Source organism: Garra rufa, chromosome 2 (assembly GCF_049309525.1).
Source record: "Garra rufa chromosome 2, GarRuf1.0, whole genome shotgun sequence".
NCBI classification, from domain to species: Eukaryota; Metazoa; Chordata; class Actinopteri; order Cypriniformes; family Cyprinidae; genus Garra; species Garra rufa.
Genome location: NC_133362.1, coordinates 16,200,265 through 16,214,195, shown reverse-complemented (window position 1 = coordinate 16,214,195; position 13,931 = coordinate 16,200,265). Strand labels below are relative to the sequence as shown.

At 34.1% G+C, this 13,931-nt stretch overlaps 1 protein-coding gene across 3 annotated transcripts in view; it reads right to left on the bottom strand.

The window, feature by feature from the left end:
* Positions 1–2,323, bottom strand: part of map3k4 (mitogen-activated protein kinase kinase kinase 4) — a 45,284-nt gene extending 42,961 nt beyond the window's left edge. For 2 of the 3 annotated variants that reach the window (XM_073833787.1, XM_073833788.1), the window contains exon 1: positions 2,086–2,323. In XM_073833787.1, the coding sequence (XP_073689888.1) occupies positions 2,086–2,108 (23 nt within the window). In that variant the 5' untranslated portion in view covers positions 2,109–2,323. Of the gene's footprint in view, positions 1–143; positions 282–2,085 lie in introns of those variants that run through there. The other variant, XM_073833789.1, reaches the window with a different exon arrangement.
* Between the last annotated feature and the right edge of the window lie 11,608 nt (positions 2,324–13,931).

Sequence of the window (13,931 nt, the reverse complement as noted above, 5' to 3'; positions counted from 1 at the left end):
ATGCACAAACACTCTGAAATAGTACACATTCCTGAAACTTTAAAAGGCGCACTGCAGAAACTGAAAGAGAGAAGGACGCCGCAACATAACTCGCGGGCTAGCTGAGTACAATGATCTTGCACATAGACGCAAAGTCTCTTTACCTTTTCCACAGGTCGGCTTGTTTCCATCAACACTGAGTTTTCCTCACAAAAACGGGTGTAATCCTGCATACGTTTGCGTTGAGGTAGCGGTTTTCAATTCTTGTAGAAAAAGTTTGCAACTTTAACGTGAAATTCTGCTTAGTGTTGCGCTGCAAAGCGGGATCACTTTGTGGCAGGAAGCGAGTTGCAGCGATGAGCGATTCGTGAATGAATCATTCTAGTGAGTCGGTTCTTTTCAAAGAATCCCAAAGAAACACGAGCGATTTTGGATGGTCCACCCAAAACGAAAAATGTGTCATTTATTCTCCTTCGAGTTTTTCCAGACCTGTATGATTTTTTTTTTCTTCTGCTAAACACAAAAGACGATATTCTAAAAAATGTTTGTAAACAAACAGATCTGATTCTTATTGACTTTTTCCATTGGAAATCAATGGGTACCAGCAACTGGTTGGTTATTAACATTCTTCCAAATATGGTAACACTTTTCAATAAGTTTAAGTTTAGAACAACTTGAGGGTGAATAAAAGTTAATTTTAGGGTGAACTAATTTACTTATTTTTCTCTATTTCAGTTTTATCAGAGCACATAAAAGTTTTCATAAACACCATTTTATTAAAACGGAAGGAACGTTCATTAGTGCAAGTTTTAGTTTTTTAATGGGCTAAATCAAGGCTGCAACAAAACAGACATGAAATTACAACACACATTTATTAATAATAAAACTATATAAAACCATAACAGGGGCTTCTTTAAAGCGTGAAATACACTACCAGTTAAAAGTTTTAAATTTTTTTTTTATTTATTAAAAGCCTCTTCTGCTCACCAAGCCTGCATTTATTTGATTTAAAGCACAGCAAAATCAGTACATTTTAAAATATTTGTACTATGTAAAATAACCGTTTTCTATTTGAATATTTTAAAATTTAATTAAAATAAATGTATATTTATTTTAGAAATAAATGTAAATTATTCCTGTTATTTCAAAGCAGAAATATTTAACATCAATACACCAGTCTTTAGTGTCACATGATCACAAAATCATTCTTATATTCTGGTTTGCTGTTCAAAAAAAATTATTAGTACTATACTGAAAAATAGAATCTTTTCATAAGAGTAGAATCTTTTCAGATTTCTTCGATAATAGAAAGTTTAGAAGAATAGCATTTATCTGAAATAGAAATCTTTTGTAACATTATAAATGTCTTTATCATCCCTTTTGATCGATTTAAAACATCCTTGCTAAGAAAAAGTATTACTTTCTACCTCCTTCCCACCCCCCAAAAATATATACTAATTCCAAGATTTTGAAAGGTATAGTGTATAATGTTACAAAAGCTTTGTATTTCAGATAAATGATGATCTTTGCATATTTCTATTCAAAGAATCCTGAATTGTTTTAAAAATTAATAATAATAAATGTTTCTTGAACAGTAGATCAGCATATTAGAATGATTTTTGAAGGATCATGAGACACTGAAGACTGCAGTAATGATGCTGAAAATTTAGCTTTGATCACAAAATAAATTACATTTTAAAATATATTCAAACAAATAAATTATTTTAAATACTAAAAATATTTCAAAATTGTACAGTTTTTTTGCTGTATTTTGGATCAAATAAATGCAGGCTTGGTGAGCAGAAGAAAATTCTTTAAAAATCTTTAAAAAAAAACTTTTGACTGGTAGTGTATGTTGTGCCAGTCTGTCATAAACACTGCTGAATCTAAAGCGAACGATTCGCGGAAATGACTCGGATTTCCCATCACTAGCGGGTTGAAGCGCATGCGCTCTAGTCGCACCCAATACGGTCTCAATAGGTGCACTATTTGGCAGCGTGTCCTGAATCCCGGCTGTGTAGTTGCGTGATCACCCACACACACATATATGCATACAGACACACAGACTCAAACACGCAAGCACTGGTTCTGATGCGCTTCCCTTACCTGATCTCATCCGGAGGCTCCATAACCGGGGCCGAATCGACGGGATGGCTCTCCGCTCACCCGTGCATGAAACAGAACATGTCCAGGAAAAGAGAGCTCGGCTTTGCAAAGACTAGTGCGTAATCTGAATCCCGGTGCACACTTTTATTCTCTATCCGTCTGCAGAGTTGAGGCTCGCCCGTGTGTGCACTGACGCCATGTTTCCAGCGAGCCGCTGATGAGGGAGTGACACACACTCTACGGCAGCTCGTGCAGTACACCAGACCCGCTGCGACAGACCGGATCACGGCCGCCCCGTTCAGACGCTCCCAGGAACTGCAGAAAAAATATCCTGACAAAAGATCCATCTGCCAGATTTGACGTGCGTTTTCGGACACAGGGGCGCACGAATGAATGCTTTGTGCACATCACTTAAAATAATAATGCAGTTTTATAAAGGGCATGTTCCTTTCGTAACAATTCTTTCTCTTATGAACCGTTAAATGCCCCCCACTGTGCAATAAAACATGTCCAATACCGCTATCCATACTTACACTCATTCAAATTCTCTTGCATAAATTGTATATAACACAACTTACATTATATTGTCTATTGTGTCTTTTCACATATTTATTCTAATCACTTATTTATTCTTTTTATCTGTGACTTGTCACTTTGTCATCCTGCTTTTGCACTGAAAACTTCTGTCACCAAGACAAATTCCTTGTGTGTGTAAGCACACTTGGCAATAAAGCCTTTTCTGATTCTGATCACTGTAGCTCTACTACACGTTGGAAAAATTCTAATAATAATAACACCTATGTTCTTTTTTTAAATTGTAATAATAATTATTATAAATCAAATATTTTATATACTTTATAATAAAAACATTTTTTGCGTTAACTTTTTTAAAAAATATTATTAATATTATTGTTTATTATATTCTGTTGTTTTCAATATCACAAGGATTAATTACCTGTTTCCTGATTACCTACTGAGTATTAATTGACTGCATGTCTGGTGTTGATTCATTATGAGCATTGAGAATAGCTGGATGACTGAAACGTCTGCTCTTGCTCTATTAAAATAATTGATTCTTTTTGTTAAAGACTTTGTCTAGTTTTTCAGAGTGCGAACCATCTACAGTCTCTTCCATACTTTATTGGTTTTCACGCACCTGGACTTACAATTAGCCTTCATCTGAGCACAACAATATTTCCTTGTCTCTTGGATTAATGTTTTACATCAAAACATTATTTAAGAAGGGTCTGCACAACCTAGTCTCAGCCTCAGACATCACGCCCACGGAACGCCGTCAGTCTGAAGGTCTGGCTACGCGAGACTAACACTAGCCTACCAGTCAAAAGTTTTTGAACAGTACGATTTTTCATGTTTTAAATATTTTTTTTTATTTTTTTTTTATCCAAGATCAAAAAAACTGTACAATTTCAAATTTTATAAATATAATTAATAAATTATAATTAAATATAATTATAATATAATTAATAAATTATAATTAAAAATGTATTATAATTATAAAATATAATAAAATGTAATTTATTCCTTTGATTTCAAGCAGAATTTTAGCACCATTACTCCAGCGATGCTTCAGAAATCATTCTAATATGTTGATTTGCTGCTCAAAAACATTTAGTATTAGTATTATTATTATGTTGAAAACAGCTGAGTAGAGTAGAGTAGGTTTTTTGGGGGATGAGAAAGTTCCGAAAAACGCATTTATCTGAAATCTTTTTGTAATTAACTTTTGATCGATTTAAAGCATCCTTGCTAAATAAAAGTATTAATTTCTATTTAAAAAATGAGTCTGACTCTAAGCTCAGACTCTCTTTTGAATGGTATAGTGTATAGTGTATAACTTCTTTAAAAACATTTAAAATCTTACTGTTCAAAAACTGTTTAGTGTAAGTTTGATTTATTTATTCATTTTATTCACAGCTTTTATAAAATTTCCAATTCAAATTACATTTACTTATTTTAATGTTGTATGAAATATAAACAATATGTGTGCGCATAACTTATTATTTTCATATTTAATAATTACTTTTATGTAAAATGAATATTTACTGTTAAACTGTTAAATTTACTTTTAAAAAACTTGCAAAATAAAAATGAAGTAAATCTTAGTTTTTTTCTCAAATGCACTGAAATAGTTAGAAATACCATTTAACTTTGACGCATATATTTTCATATAACTATATAATCATATATCTGCTCATATCTGTTAAATGTAAGACCTAATATTTGTCACTTCTTTAGACAATGTAACTATATGGTCAAATAAAAAAAAAATCATATAAACCACATTTTTTTAATTTTGCTAGTCATTCGCCTTAAGTTCGACTGAATCTTTTGGAAGATAAGGTGTTGTTAGAGAAGACTGAGCTATATAAACCTATTAATAAAGGTAGAAAAGGACACAAGGGTGTCAAGATAGAAAGCTCAATAGACTGTAAGTAGGAGAGGCAGCTATTCAGACTAAGCGATGCCTCAGAGCACAGCCTGATCCTGATGAGAAATGCACAGGTATTTAGAGGTCAGTTCATGACTCCAGATCGAGACTGAGAGAACAGTAGAACAGGGTGCAGCAAGAGGTTAATGTGTTTGAAACAACACCGTGCAGAGCTCAAGAAACTTACTGAACCGGGATGGAGAACAATCAGGAGGACGTCACAGCCAAGACACAAGTAGACAGACCCCACTGATGCTTTGTGAGCTTACAAATAATGAAATACTTTGCATTGCCTGGGTCATGTTTTCAATGTTTTGTTTTTTTGTTTTGTTTTTTGTTATGTGGATAATTCTTTAATAATTGTGACCTTGTTAGTTAATTACACATTCCCAATAAAAATATGTTCACTTTCAAACAAGTTCAGTCCAGTTGAGCAGGAATTCCTGCTTAATTATCACACCTCATCAAAGACAATTACGTTGCTTTGATTTGAATTGGACATTTTGAAATGATTCCAAAGAATCCTGAGGTGATTTGAATGTAAATAAAATGTATTTACATACTCTTACATTTATATCTGTATTTTTCTAAATCCAAACAAAACATCTCCATTTTGGAAGATTCACAATATGATTTTTTCAACATGTTTACTACAAATAAATTGATCAGCTGATCAGACCATCAACTGATAAAAACAGTTCACGTTGGCAGATACTGCTTGCATTTTCAAAATGTTACTAAACGAAATACCCATTATTAACTACACATGAAAAAAACTAGGTCAAACCACTGTTTCCTTCTTGAATTTCCATGTCCTACATGCAAAAAAAAATCTTGTTCAGGAGATTATTGCAGATTGTTAAGTCTATAAAGCACTAGCACGTACAGTACGTCATGATTTGGTCAGCACCCGGATGCACGGCCATATTGGCGATACTCGGATGTAATTGCATGCATAAATTGCACAGTTAATGTACTACTGAATACGTTGTTCTGCTAATTTATGATGTTTAAACCACAGAAAAAAATGTGTGGAAGCTGCTAAATCATATAGAGAAGGACTTAGTGAGCAGAAACGGGCACAATATTTTGATAAACTAAAGTTAATAGGTGTGAAGATATGCACGCACATTATTAATTAAGAAATTTGCCTAATATTTCACCTATCTGTTCAGAAATGAGGAAAACATTTCAGGATTTCTCTCCATATAATGGACTTCTATGGTGCCTCCGAGTTTGAACTTCCAAAATGCAGTATAAATGCAGCTTCAAAGGGCTCTAAATGATCCCATCTGAGGAAGAAGGGTCTTATCTAGCGAAACGGTCGGTTATTTCCGAAAAAACATTTACAACTTTTATACTTTTTAATCTCAAACGCTCGTCTTGCTGAACTAGACAAGACGAGCATTTGAGGTTAAGAAGTATATAAATTGTATTTTTTTTTTTTTTAAATAACCCATCATTTTGCTAAATAAGACCCTTTTTTCCTCAGCTGTGATCGTTTAGAGCCCTTTGAAGCTGCATTTTGGAGGTTCAAACTCGGGGGCACCATAGAAGTCCATTATATGGAGAGAAATCCTGAAATGTTTTACTCAAAAAACGTAATTTCCTTACGACTGAAGTAATTTGTCTATTACTCAAAATGTTTTTAATGGTCCGACCGCTTAGTACAGGCCAAAACATGACAATAATTGACCATTTTAAACAGCAATAATCAGCAAAATATGCGAGTTTTGTTCGGTTCAGTGGCATTGTTTACGTTTAGAGCCGCCAATTTGCAGAATTGAAGCAGAATATGACAAGAATATGTTAAGCAGCTTAAGGCTACAGTTTTGATGATTACTGTTTACAGGTTTTCGAGGAAAAATGACTTCACATGGCTAAACCACAGTGAATTCCAGAAGTGCTGACTTCTAAATGAGTGTCTAAGACTAAGTGAGTGTCCAGAAATAGACACAACTGTGTGTTTAAATAGAAAAATGCAAATACAACATAATATTTTTCTTTGTAGAAAGCCTTACTATATATAGCCTAACACTCTCAGAGAAAAGAACTGAGGTATCACTTGTCGCACTCTTCACTTATCCACAAATGAATCATTTTGGTCTTTTTGTCAGTTGTTCTATCAGGTTTTCCCACTACGTGGCGCCATTTTGCTGCTTTGACATCTTAATCGGTTACAAAAATGTTGCTTGAGGTAGACTACTCGGTTGACAAAAAACGCAGCTGCAGTCTAGAAGTTTATTTTCACTGCAAAACACATACTGACATACTAATCTGAATACTAGGGAGCTCTGTCTTAAATCTATGGTCGTTACGGTCCTGCAACACACACACTTTTCCCTGCTTTGTGCAAACTAATAATTTCAGTTCAGCAAAACTCATAATTAGGTGCCTCAAACGGAACACTGCATCCCATGAAAGCTGCATATCTCGGTCACCAATGAAAAAGAGTAATTTCTAAACTCGTCTGTGTTTAAGGATGCATGCAATTTGCCTCTTGCTTGCTTAATAGTTATTCTGCATAAAGATAAGCAGCTCGTAAACTTCCGCTAAAGCTCATTTTATATGTGCTATATATTAGGTGGACACTCTTGAGACTGATCTACTGCCTCGTTCTTATCAGAAACTGAGAAAAATGATAATTGCAACATTATAAACAATGTTAGCGGCGTGAACATTCAGTTTCTTGTTATTTAACAACATATCATTTAAATGCGGAGCCTGGTAATCCCGTACTCTCTGTATCTGCATAGTTGTACATTTAAATGCTGACAGCTAAACACTATCATAACTTGTTTAGGCTAACGTTAGCTAGCAAGCCATACTTCTCTTCAAGGACATCTTAATCATATTCTTGATAATCACTAACTTGCCTTCAAAGTCATGAGCACATTTTTAAAATCTTATCACAGTATTTTAAAGCCTTTATTATTTTCCAACTCTACAGCTGTGAAATAAAATGTAGTTCAAGGACTCATTTTTCATTCATAAAAAACTGCATCGGACAAAATGACTTTTCGCAGAAAACAACGTCTTTTAAAAAAATAATAATATGGAATTACCCATATAACCAATAGATGGCAGCAGAGGGTTATTTATTATGCAGCTGCCTTTTAAACTCCCTATATTTTTCAAGACGCTTTCTTTTTGATTTATTATACAATATCTAGTATAATAAATTGTAGTACTTTTACCGCCCTTAAGTGTGTATGTATATATATATATTATAGCAAGTGCAGAAAGACATTAAGCTCACACACAAACAGCCTATAAGGGTGAATTATTTAAATACTTATATATAGTTCATTACAAATACGTTAAATATTGATGGTATAAAAATTTAATAATGCACTCAATATGAATCGATAATTCCTATATATTGAAATATTTCATATAATTTAATAACTACATCTTTTAAGTTTTATCTTGAACTGTAAAATATATTAAATAGTTTGTGAATGTTTTTCAGTTTCCCTCCATGGCGTTTGCGTGCGTGTGTTTGTGAAACCCTCGTCCAGGCTAAGACGGAAAAAATAATGTTTTTCAGTATAATATAATTTGTGTTTTGGTTCTTTTGTTGTTTTGTGCCCCCCCCCCCCCCCCCTTTTTTTTTTCTTTACATCCTGCATCGATCGCAAAATTAGCTTCCTCCGATCTTAAAAACAAGAATCGAAAAAGAATCGGAAACAAAAGTGAGGAATCGATTCTGGAATCGAATCCAATCGATTCCAGAATCAGGAATCGGAACCGATTCCAAAAATTTCAGAATTGAACAGCCCTAGTAAACAAACATTTTGCAATCCACCTCCTGCCTAACATCTTACTACTCGGAGATATAAATTCCCAGTACAGAAACCTGAAATAACACACTATCACAGAACAGCCTCTATTTTGAGCGTCTGTACAGCCTGGCAAAGAAGAAGGTAAAAAGTCGTATAAAAGTCACAGAAGGCTTGTGTGATTTTAGTAAGAATTTAAAGTTTTAGTAAAGATCCTAAAACTGTCCCGTTCCACATAGGGTCACTCTGCTGAAAAAACAAACAAACAAAAAAACAGCTAAAACCAGTCTAGGCTGGTTGGCTGGTTTTAGCTGGTCAGCAGGCTGGTTTCAGAGGGGTTTTGGCCACTTTCCCAGCCTGGCAAGACTGGGAGACCCGCTAAAACCAGCTACTTCCAGCTAAGACCAGCCAACCAGCCTAGACTGGTTTTAGCTGTTGTTTTTCAGCAGGGCAGTAATTTTCTTAAATAAGAAACAAGTTAGACATCACTTAATTCACTTAACACATTCTCAGTTTAGTCCTTATTCCAAATGTGAGGAAGTAAAGTCCTGCGGCAGACAGAAAATTTTAGATGAGAAAAACGTATTTTGAGGTAAAAAAAAAAAAAAAAAAAAAAACTTATTATACTTCATTTATTTTGTGATGGCAGTCCCTGCTTTGTAGTTAAACTCATCAATGTTAAATTATATCTGTGTGTCTGTGTAGATATTTTTCATGCAAGTTATGTCTGACATTATGTAAGCTATTTTTTTATGAAAGCTATGTCTGACATAACAAACATGCTTAAACACACACACATGCACGTCATGGTTTTATTACCATGATGTTAAACACACACCAGTTATGTTGAAAAGTCAATGTTGAATACAAAGCTTTCCAAATCCATTTTTTTGTCAAAATCCTTGTTGCATAATGTTACATCTTACCCCAGGGTAACTGGTATATATATACACCAATTACCCTGGGGTAAATTTACATTTGAACAAAAAGTGGCATGTCCAAAATTATTCACACCCTTCTCAATAATCAATAGAAAAGCCTTTTTTGGCTATTACAGCAAATCAAACACTTCCTATAATTGCTGACCATCTTTTTGCATGTCCCCACTGGTATTTTTGCCCATTCATCTTTAGCGATGAGCTCCAACTCTTTTAGGTTGGAGGGACTCCTTGCCATCACCCTGATCTTTAGCTCCCTCCACAGATTCTCAATTGGATTTAGGCCAGGACTCTGGCTGGGCCACTGCAAAACGTTAATGTTTTTGTCTGCTAACCATTTCTTCACCAATTTCGCTGTGTGTTTTGGGTCGTTGTCATGCTGAAATGTCCACTGGTGCCCAAGGCCAAGTTTCTCTGCAGACTGCCTGATGTTGTTGTTGAGAATTTTGATGTATTGCTCCTTTTTTATGGTGCCGTTTACTGTGATTAGTTTCCCTGGTCCACCGGCTAAAAAACACCCCCCAAAACAATAGATTCCCACCACCATGTTTGACAGTGGGGATGGTGTTTTTAGGGTTGATGGCTTCTCCTTTTTTACACTAAATGAAGGCTACATCATTGTGGCCAAACATTTCAATTTTAGTTTTATCTGACCATAAAACAGAAGACCAGATAGAGACCAGACAGAGACCAGATTGTCCAGATAAGCATTTGCAAAGGCCAAGCGGGCTTTTGTGTGCCTTATCTGGAGAAGTGGTGTCCTCCTTGGTCTGCATCCGTGAAACCCAGTGATGTGCAGTGTCCGTTGGACTGTCTGCCTTGAAATGTTGCCACCAGCAGAGCCCAGATTCATCAGGATGGCCTTGGTGGTGATCCTTGGATTCTTTTTTACCTCTCTCACTATCCTCCTGGCCAGCACAGGTGTCACTTTGACTTCCGACCACGTCCTCTGAGATTTTTCACGGTGCGGAATGTCTTGTATTTTTTAATAATACTTTGCACTGTAGCCACTGGAACTTCAAAACATTTAGATATGGTCTTATAGCCCTTTCCTGACTTGTGAGCAGCCACAATGAGCACCCGCAGGTCCTTTATAGTGAGCTCCTTTGTCTTAGCCATGACTGTCCACAAACCAGAGAGCTTCTGTTTTTCACCTGTTGAGTTGATTAAAACAGCTGTTCCCAATGAATCAGGGTAATTAGGATGCTTTAGAACAGCTTGGACTATTTGGAATGGTATAGAACTTTGGATTTTCCCATAGACTGTGACAGTTTGCAAAGGGTATGAATAATTTTGGACATGCCACTTTTTTGTTCAAATGTAAATAAAAGCTGAGAAATATTTTTTTTCCCACAATGATGCCTCTTGTACATCGTCTTGTTATCTTTTGGGAGAAGCCTGTGTCATTTCCGGTCAAAAAAAACTTGCTGGTTGAATAAAAGTAACTTTAAGTCAGAATTTACCAGGGGTATTAATAATTTCGGGCTTGACTGTATATATATAGGGTACAACTTACCCAGACTATGGGGTGAATTATAACATTTTACTTCTTATGTTTAAAATTAAACCATGCATTTTCTGTTTGCGTTGCAAAGATAACAGCTAATCTATTTAATATCAGACATTTTAAATGCACTGGCCTAAAAGAATTCCAAGATACAGACAGTCTTACTTACAGTCTGACAGAGAAATGAAAGGCCATATTACAAGTACAAACTGTAAGCCAATAAAACCAGTTTTTATAATAAGGCAAGACATCTTGGCATCAGGAACGACTCATCAGATCAAATCACTTTTTTCCATTGCACAGGTTTTGCACTTCTACACCAGGTTATCACACAAAATACTTACTTTTAAATAACACTTGCCAGAGATTACACAATGCCGTTTTTGTTAAGAGTGAGTCCAAGAGAACCTCATTCTATCCTAGATAATTTTGTGGCTGCACTTTGTTCCATTTAGCAACTTAGAATCACTGCATGCACTTAATTTTTATTTGACCCTTTTTGTCATCAGGCCTACTTTTTTTCAAGCCATTTTCCCTTGTACATGTTTGTATGTTATTGTGTCCACTCTTCCATGCAGGAACTGTGAATGAAGAGGGCCCTTTTTCCTAACTGGCCTAACAGAACCCGGTTTCCACCATCTCACCAACTTCATACAGGCGGTTACCTTGGAAACAGTCGCCTGCATGTGTCTGCATCATCTTCAAGAAACAAGGCCATATGAAATAAGAAAACTGTCACTGTGTATAGAAAACAAGGTCATAGTTTTGAAATATGTGACACTTACAGTAGATTGTGTTTATCAGTAAGCTTAGCTATCTTACTTGCCACACAGGGTTAAAGTCTAGACAGAATGATGAAATAAGATGTGCTACTATGGAAGTTTTTATTAATAATTTTTATTAATATTAATATACAGTGAAATTCTCAAACAGACAACTTAAGATCTCTACAATTCTGTTTTATTCAGTCTGTGAACTATGTAGATATAGGCCTGTTCACATACAGGAGGAAGTGCATACAGTTTCAGTTTCAGTTCTATTAGTATTTCTCAGACACAAGAAAACTTCAAATGAAACCAACCCCATGTCTTTCAAAATAAAACTCTCCATTCACAAGGCCCAGCATGTATCACCACCACTACATCCAAACCAGTATTACATGAAAGGCAACCAAGCTTCTTAAAATCAGTAAAGCATGATGTATGAAAAATCTACAATTTTAATGAAATAAAATCTTTTTTTTAATGGAACAATTTATTGAGAAGTCAATCTGACTTGTAAAGGCATAATTTTGACTTTTTATCTCATAACTTTGCCTTTTATTCTCATAATTATGACATAAGTAAGTCATAATTTTGACTTTTTAAAAAGTTTAAGTTATGATTATAAAGTCGAAATTATGACATACTTAAGTCATAATTTCAACTTAAGTCATAACTTAAACTTTTTATCTCATAATTATGACTTAAGTCATAAGTTCGACTTTTTTATTTCACAATTCTGACTTATGTCATAATTTCGACTTTATAAATCATAATTTAAAAATTTTATCCTGTAACTATGACTTTTAAAGTCATAATTTCGATTTTTAACTCATAATTATGCTTTTTAAAATCATAATTTCGATTTTGTCAAATGTAATTGATTTAAGCATAGGCTAAGTCATAATTTCGACATTTATCTCACAATTCTGACTTAAGTATGTCATAAATTCGACCTTATAAGTCATAATTTCGACTTTTTATTTCGTAATTACGACTTTTAAAATCATAATTTTAACTTTTATCTCATAGTTATGCTTTTTAAACTCATAATTTGGACTTTTTATCTCATAATTTCGATTTTTAATCTCGTAATTATGACTTATGTCATAATTTCGACTTTATTAGTTATAACTTTGACTTTTTATCTCATAATTACGACTTTTAAAGTCATAATTTCTACTTTTATCTCATAGCCTAATTATGCTTTTTAAAGTCACAATTTCGGCTAAATCATAATTTCGACTTTTATCTCACAATTCTGACTTAAGTATGTCGTAAATTTGACCTTATACATCATAATTTCGAATTTTATTTCGTAATTATGACTTTTAAGGTCAAAATTTCTACTTTTATTTCATAATTATGCTTTTTTATCTCGTAATTATGACTTATGTCATAATTTCGACATTATTAGTTATAATTTGGACTTTTTATCTCGTAACTATGACTTTTAAAGTCATAATTTCGATTTAGTCATGATTTCGACTTTTTATCTCATAATTATGATTTAAGTAGGCTAAGTCATAATTTCGACTTTTATCTCACAATTCTGACTTAAGTATGTCATAAATTCGAATTTATACGTCATAATTTCGACTTTTTATTTCGTAATTACGACTTTTAAAACCATAATTTCGACTTTTATCTCATAATTATGCTTTTTAATGTCATAATTTCGAGTCATAATTACGAGATAAAGATCTTAAATTATGAGATTAAAAATATGTCATAATTAATTTTTTTCTTACGTGGCGTAAATGGGCTTCCATAGAGCTTCCATAGTTTTTGACTTTTACAAAAAAAAGAAAGAAAAGAAAACAGAGACTACATTTTTAGTGAATCAAAAACATATCACCAGTGTAGTCTTTGTACTCTCAATTCTCCGAAAAACGACACTTTTGAGTCATGTTTCATTTAGGTGAATGAAAAACACACGGCGCCACAGGTGTAGATCGATTCTCGAAAGAATGATTCTTATGAGTCGGTTCATTTTAGTGAATCAAAATCATACAACACCGCTGATGTGGGCGAGTCCGGTTCTCGAAAAAACGACTCTCATGAGCCGGTTCATTTTGGTGAATCAACAACATACAGCGAAAACAAATGAATAAATAATACCACTATTCGTTCGAGGTAAAACTTTAGGGCCAGTTATTGGACAGAATTTATTCTGCCCTCAAAAACAAAAAGACATAATCTGTGCTAAACATTTATTATTATTTTTTAATATAAACGGATTTAGTCACTGGCGACAGGCTTTTAAAAGCAATGGTTCTCCTTTAAAGCAATCGAGGTATTTTCATTGAGAACCAGAATTGGAACCAGAATTACAAAGTACGTGAAAATTATTTCCCCTCTTTTGTTTGAGATTGCAATCATGTAGGAGGATGTTAAACTTGGCACAGA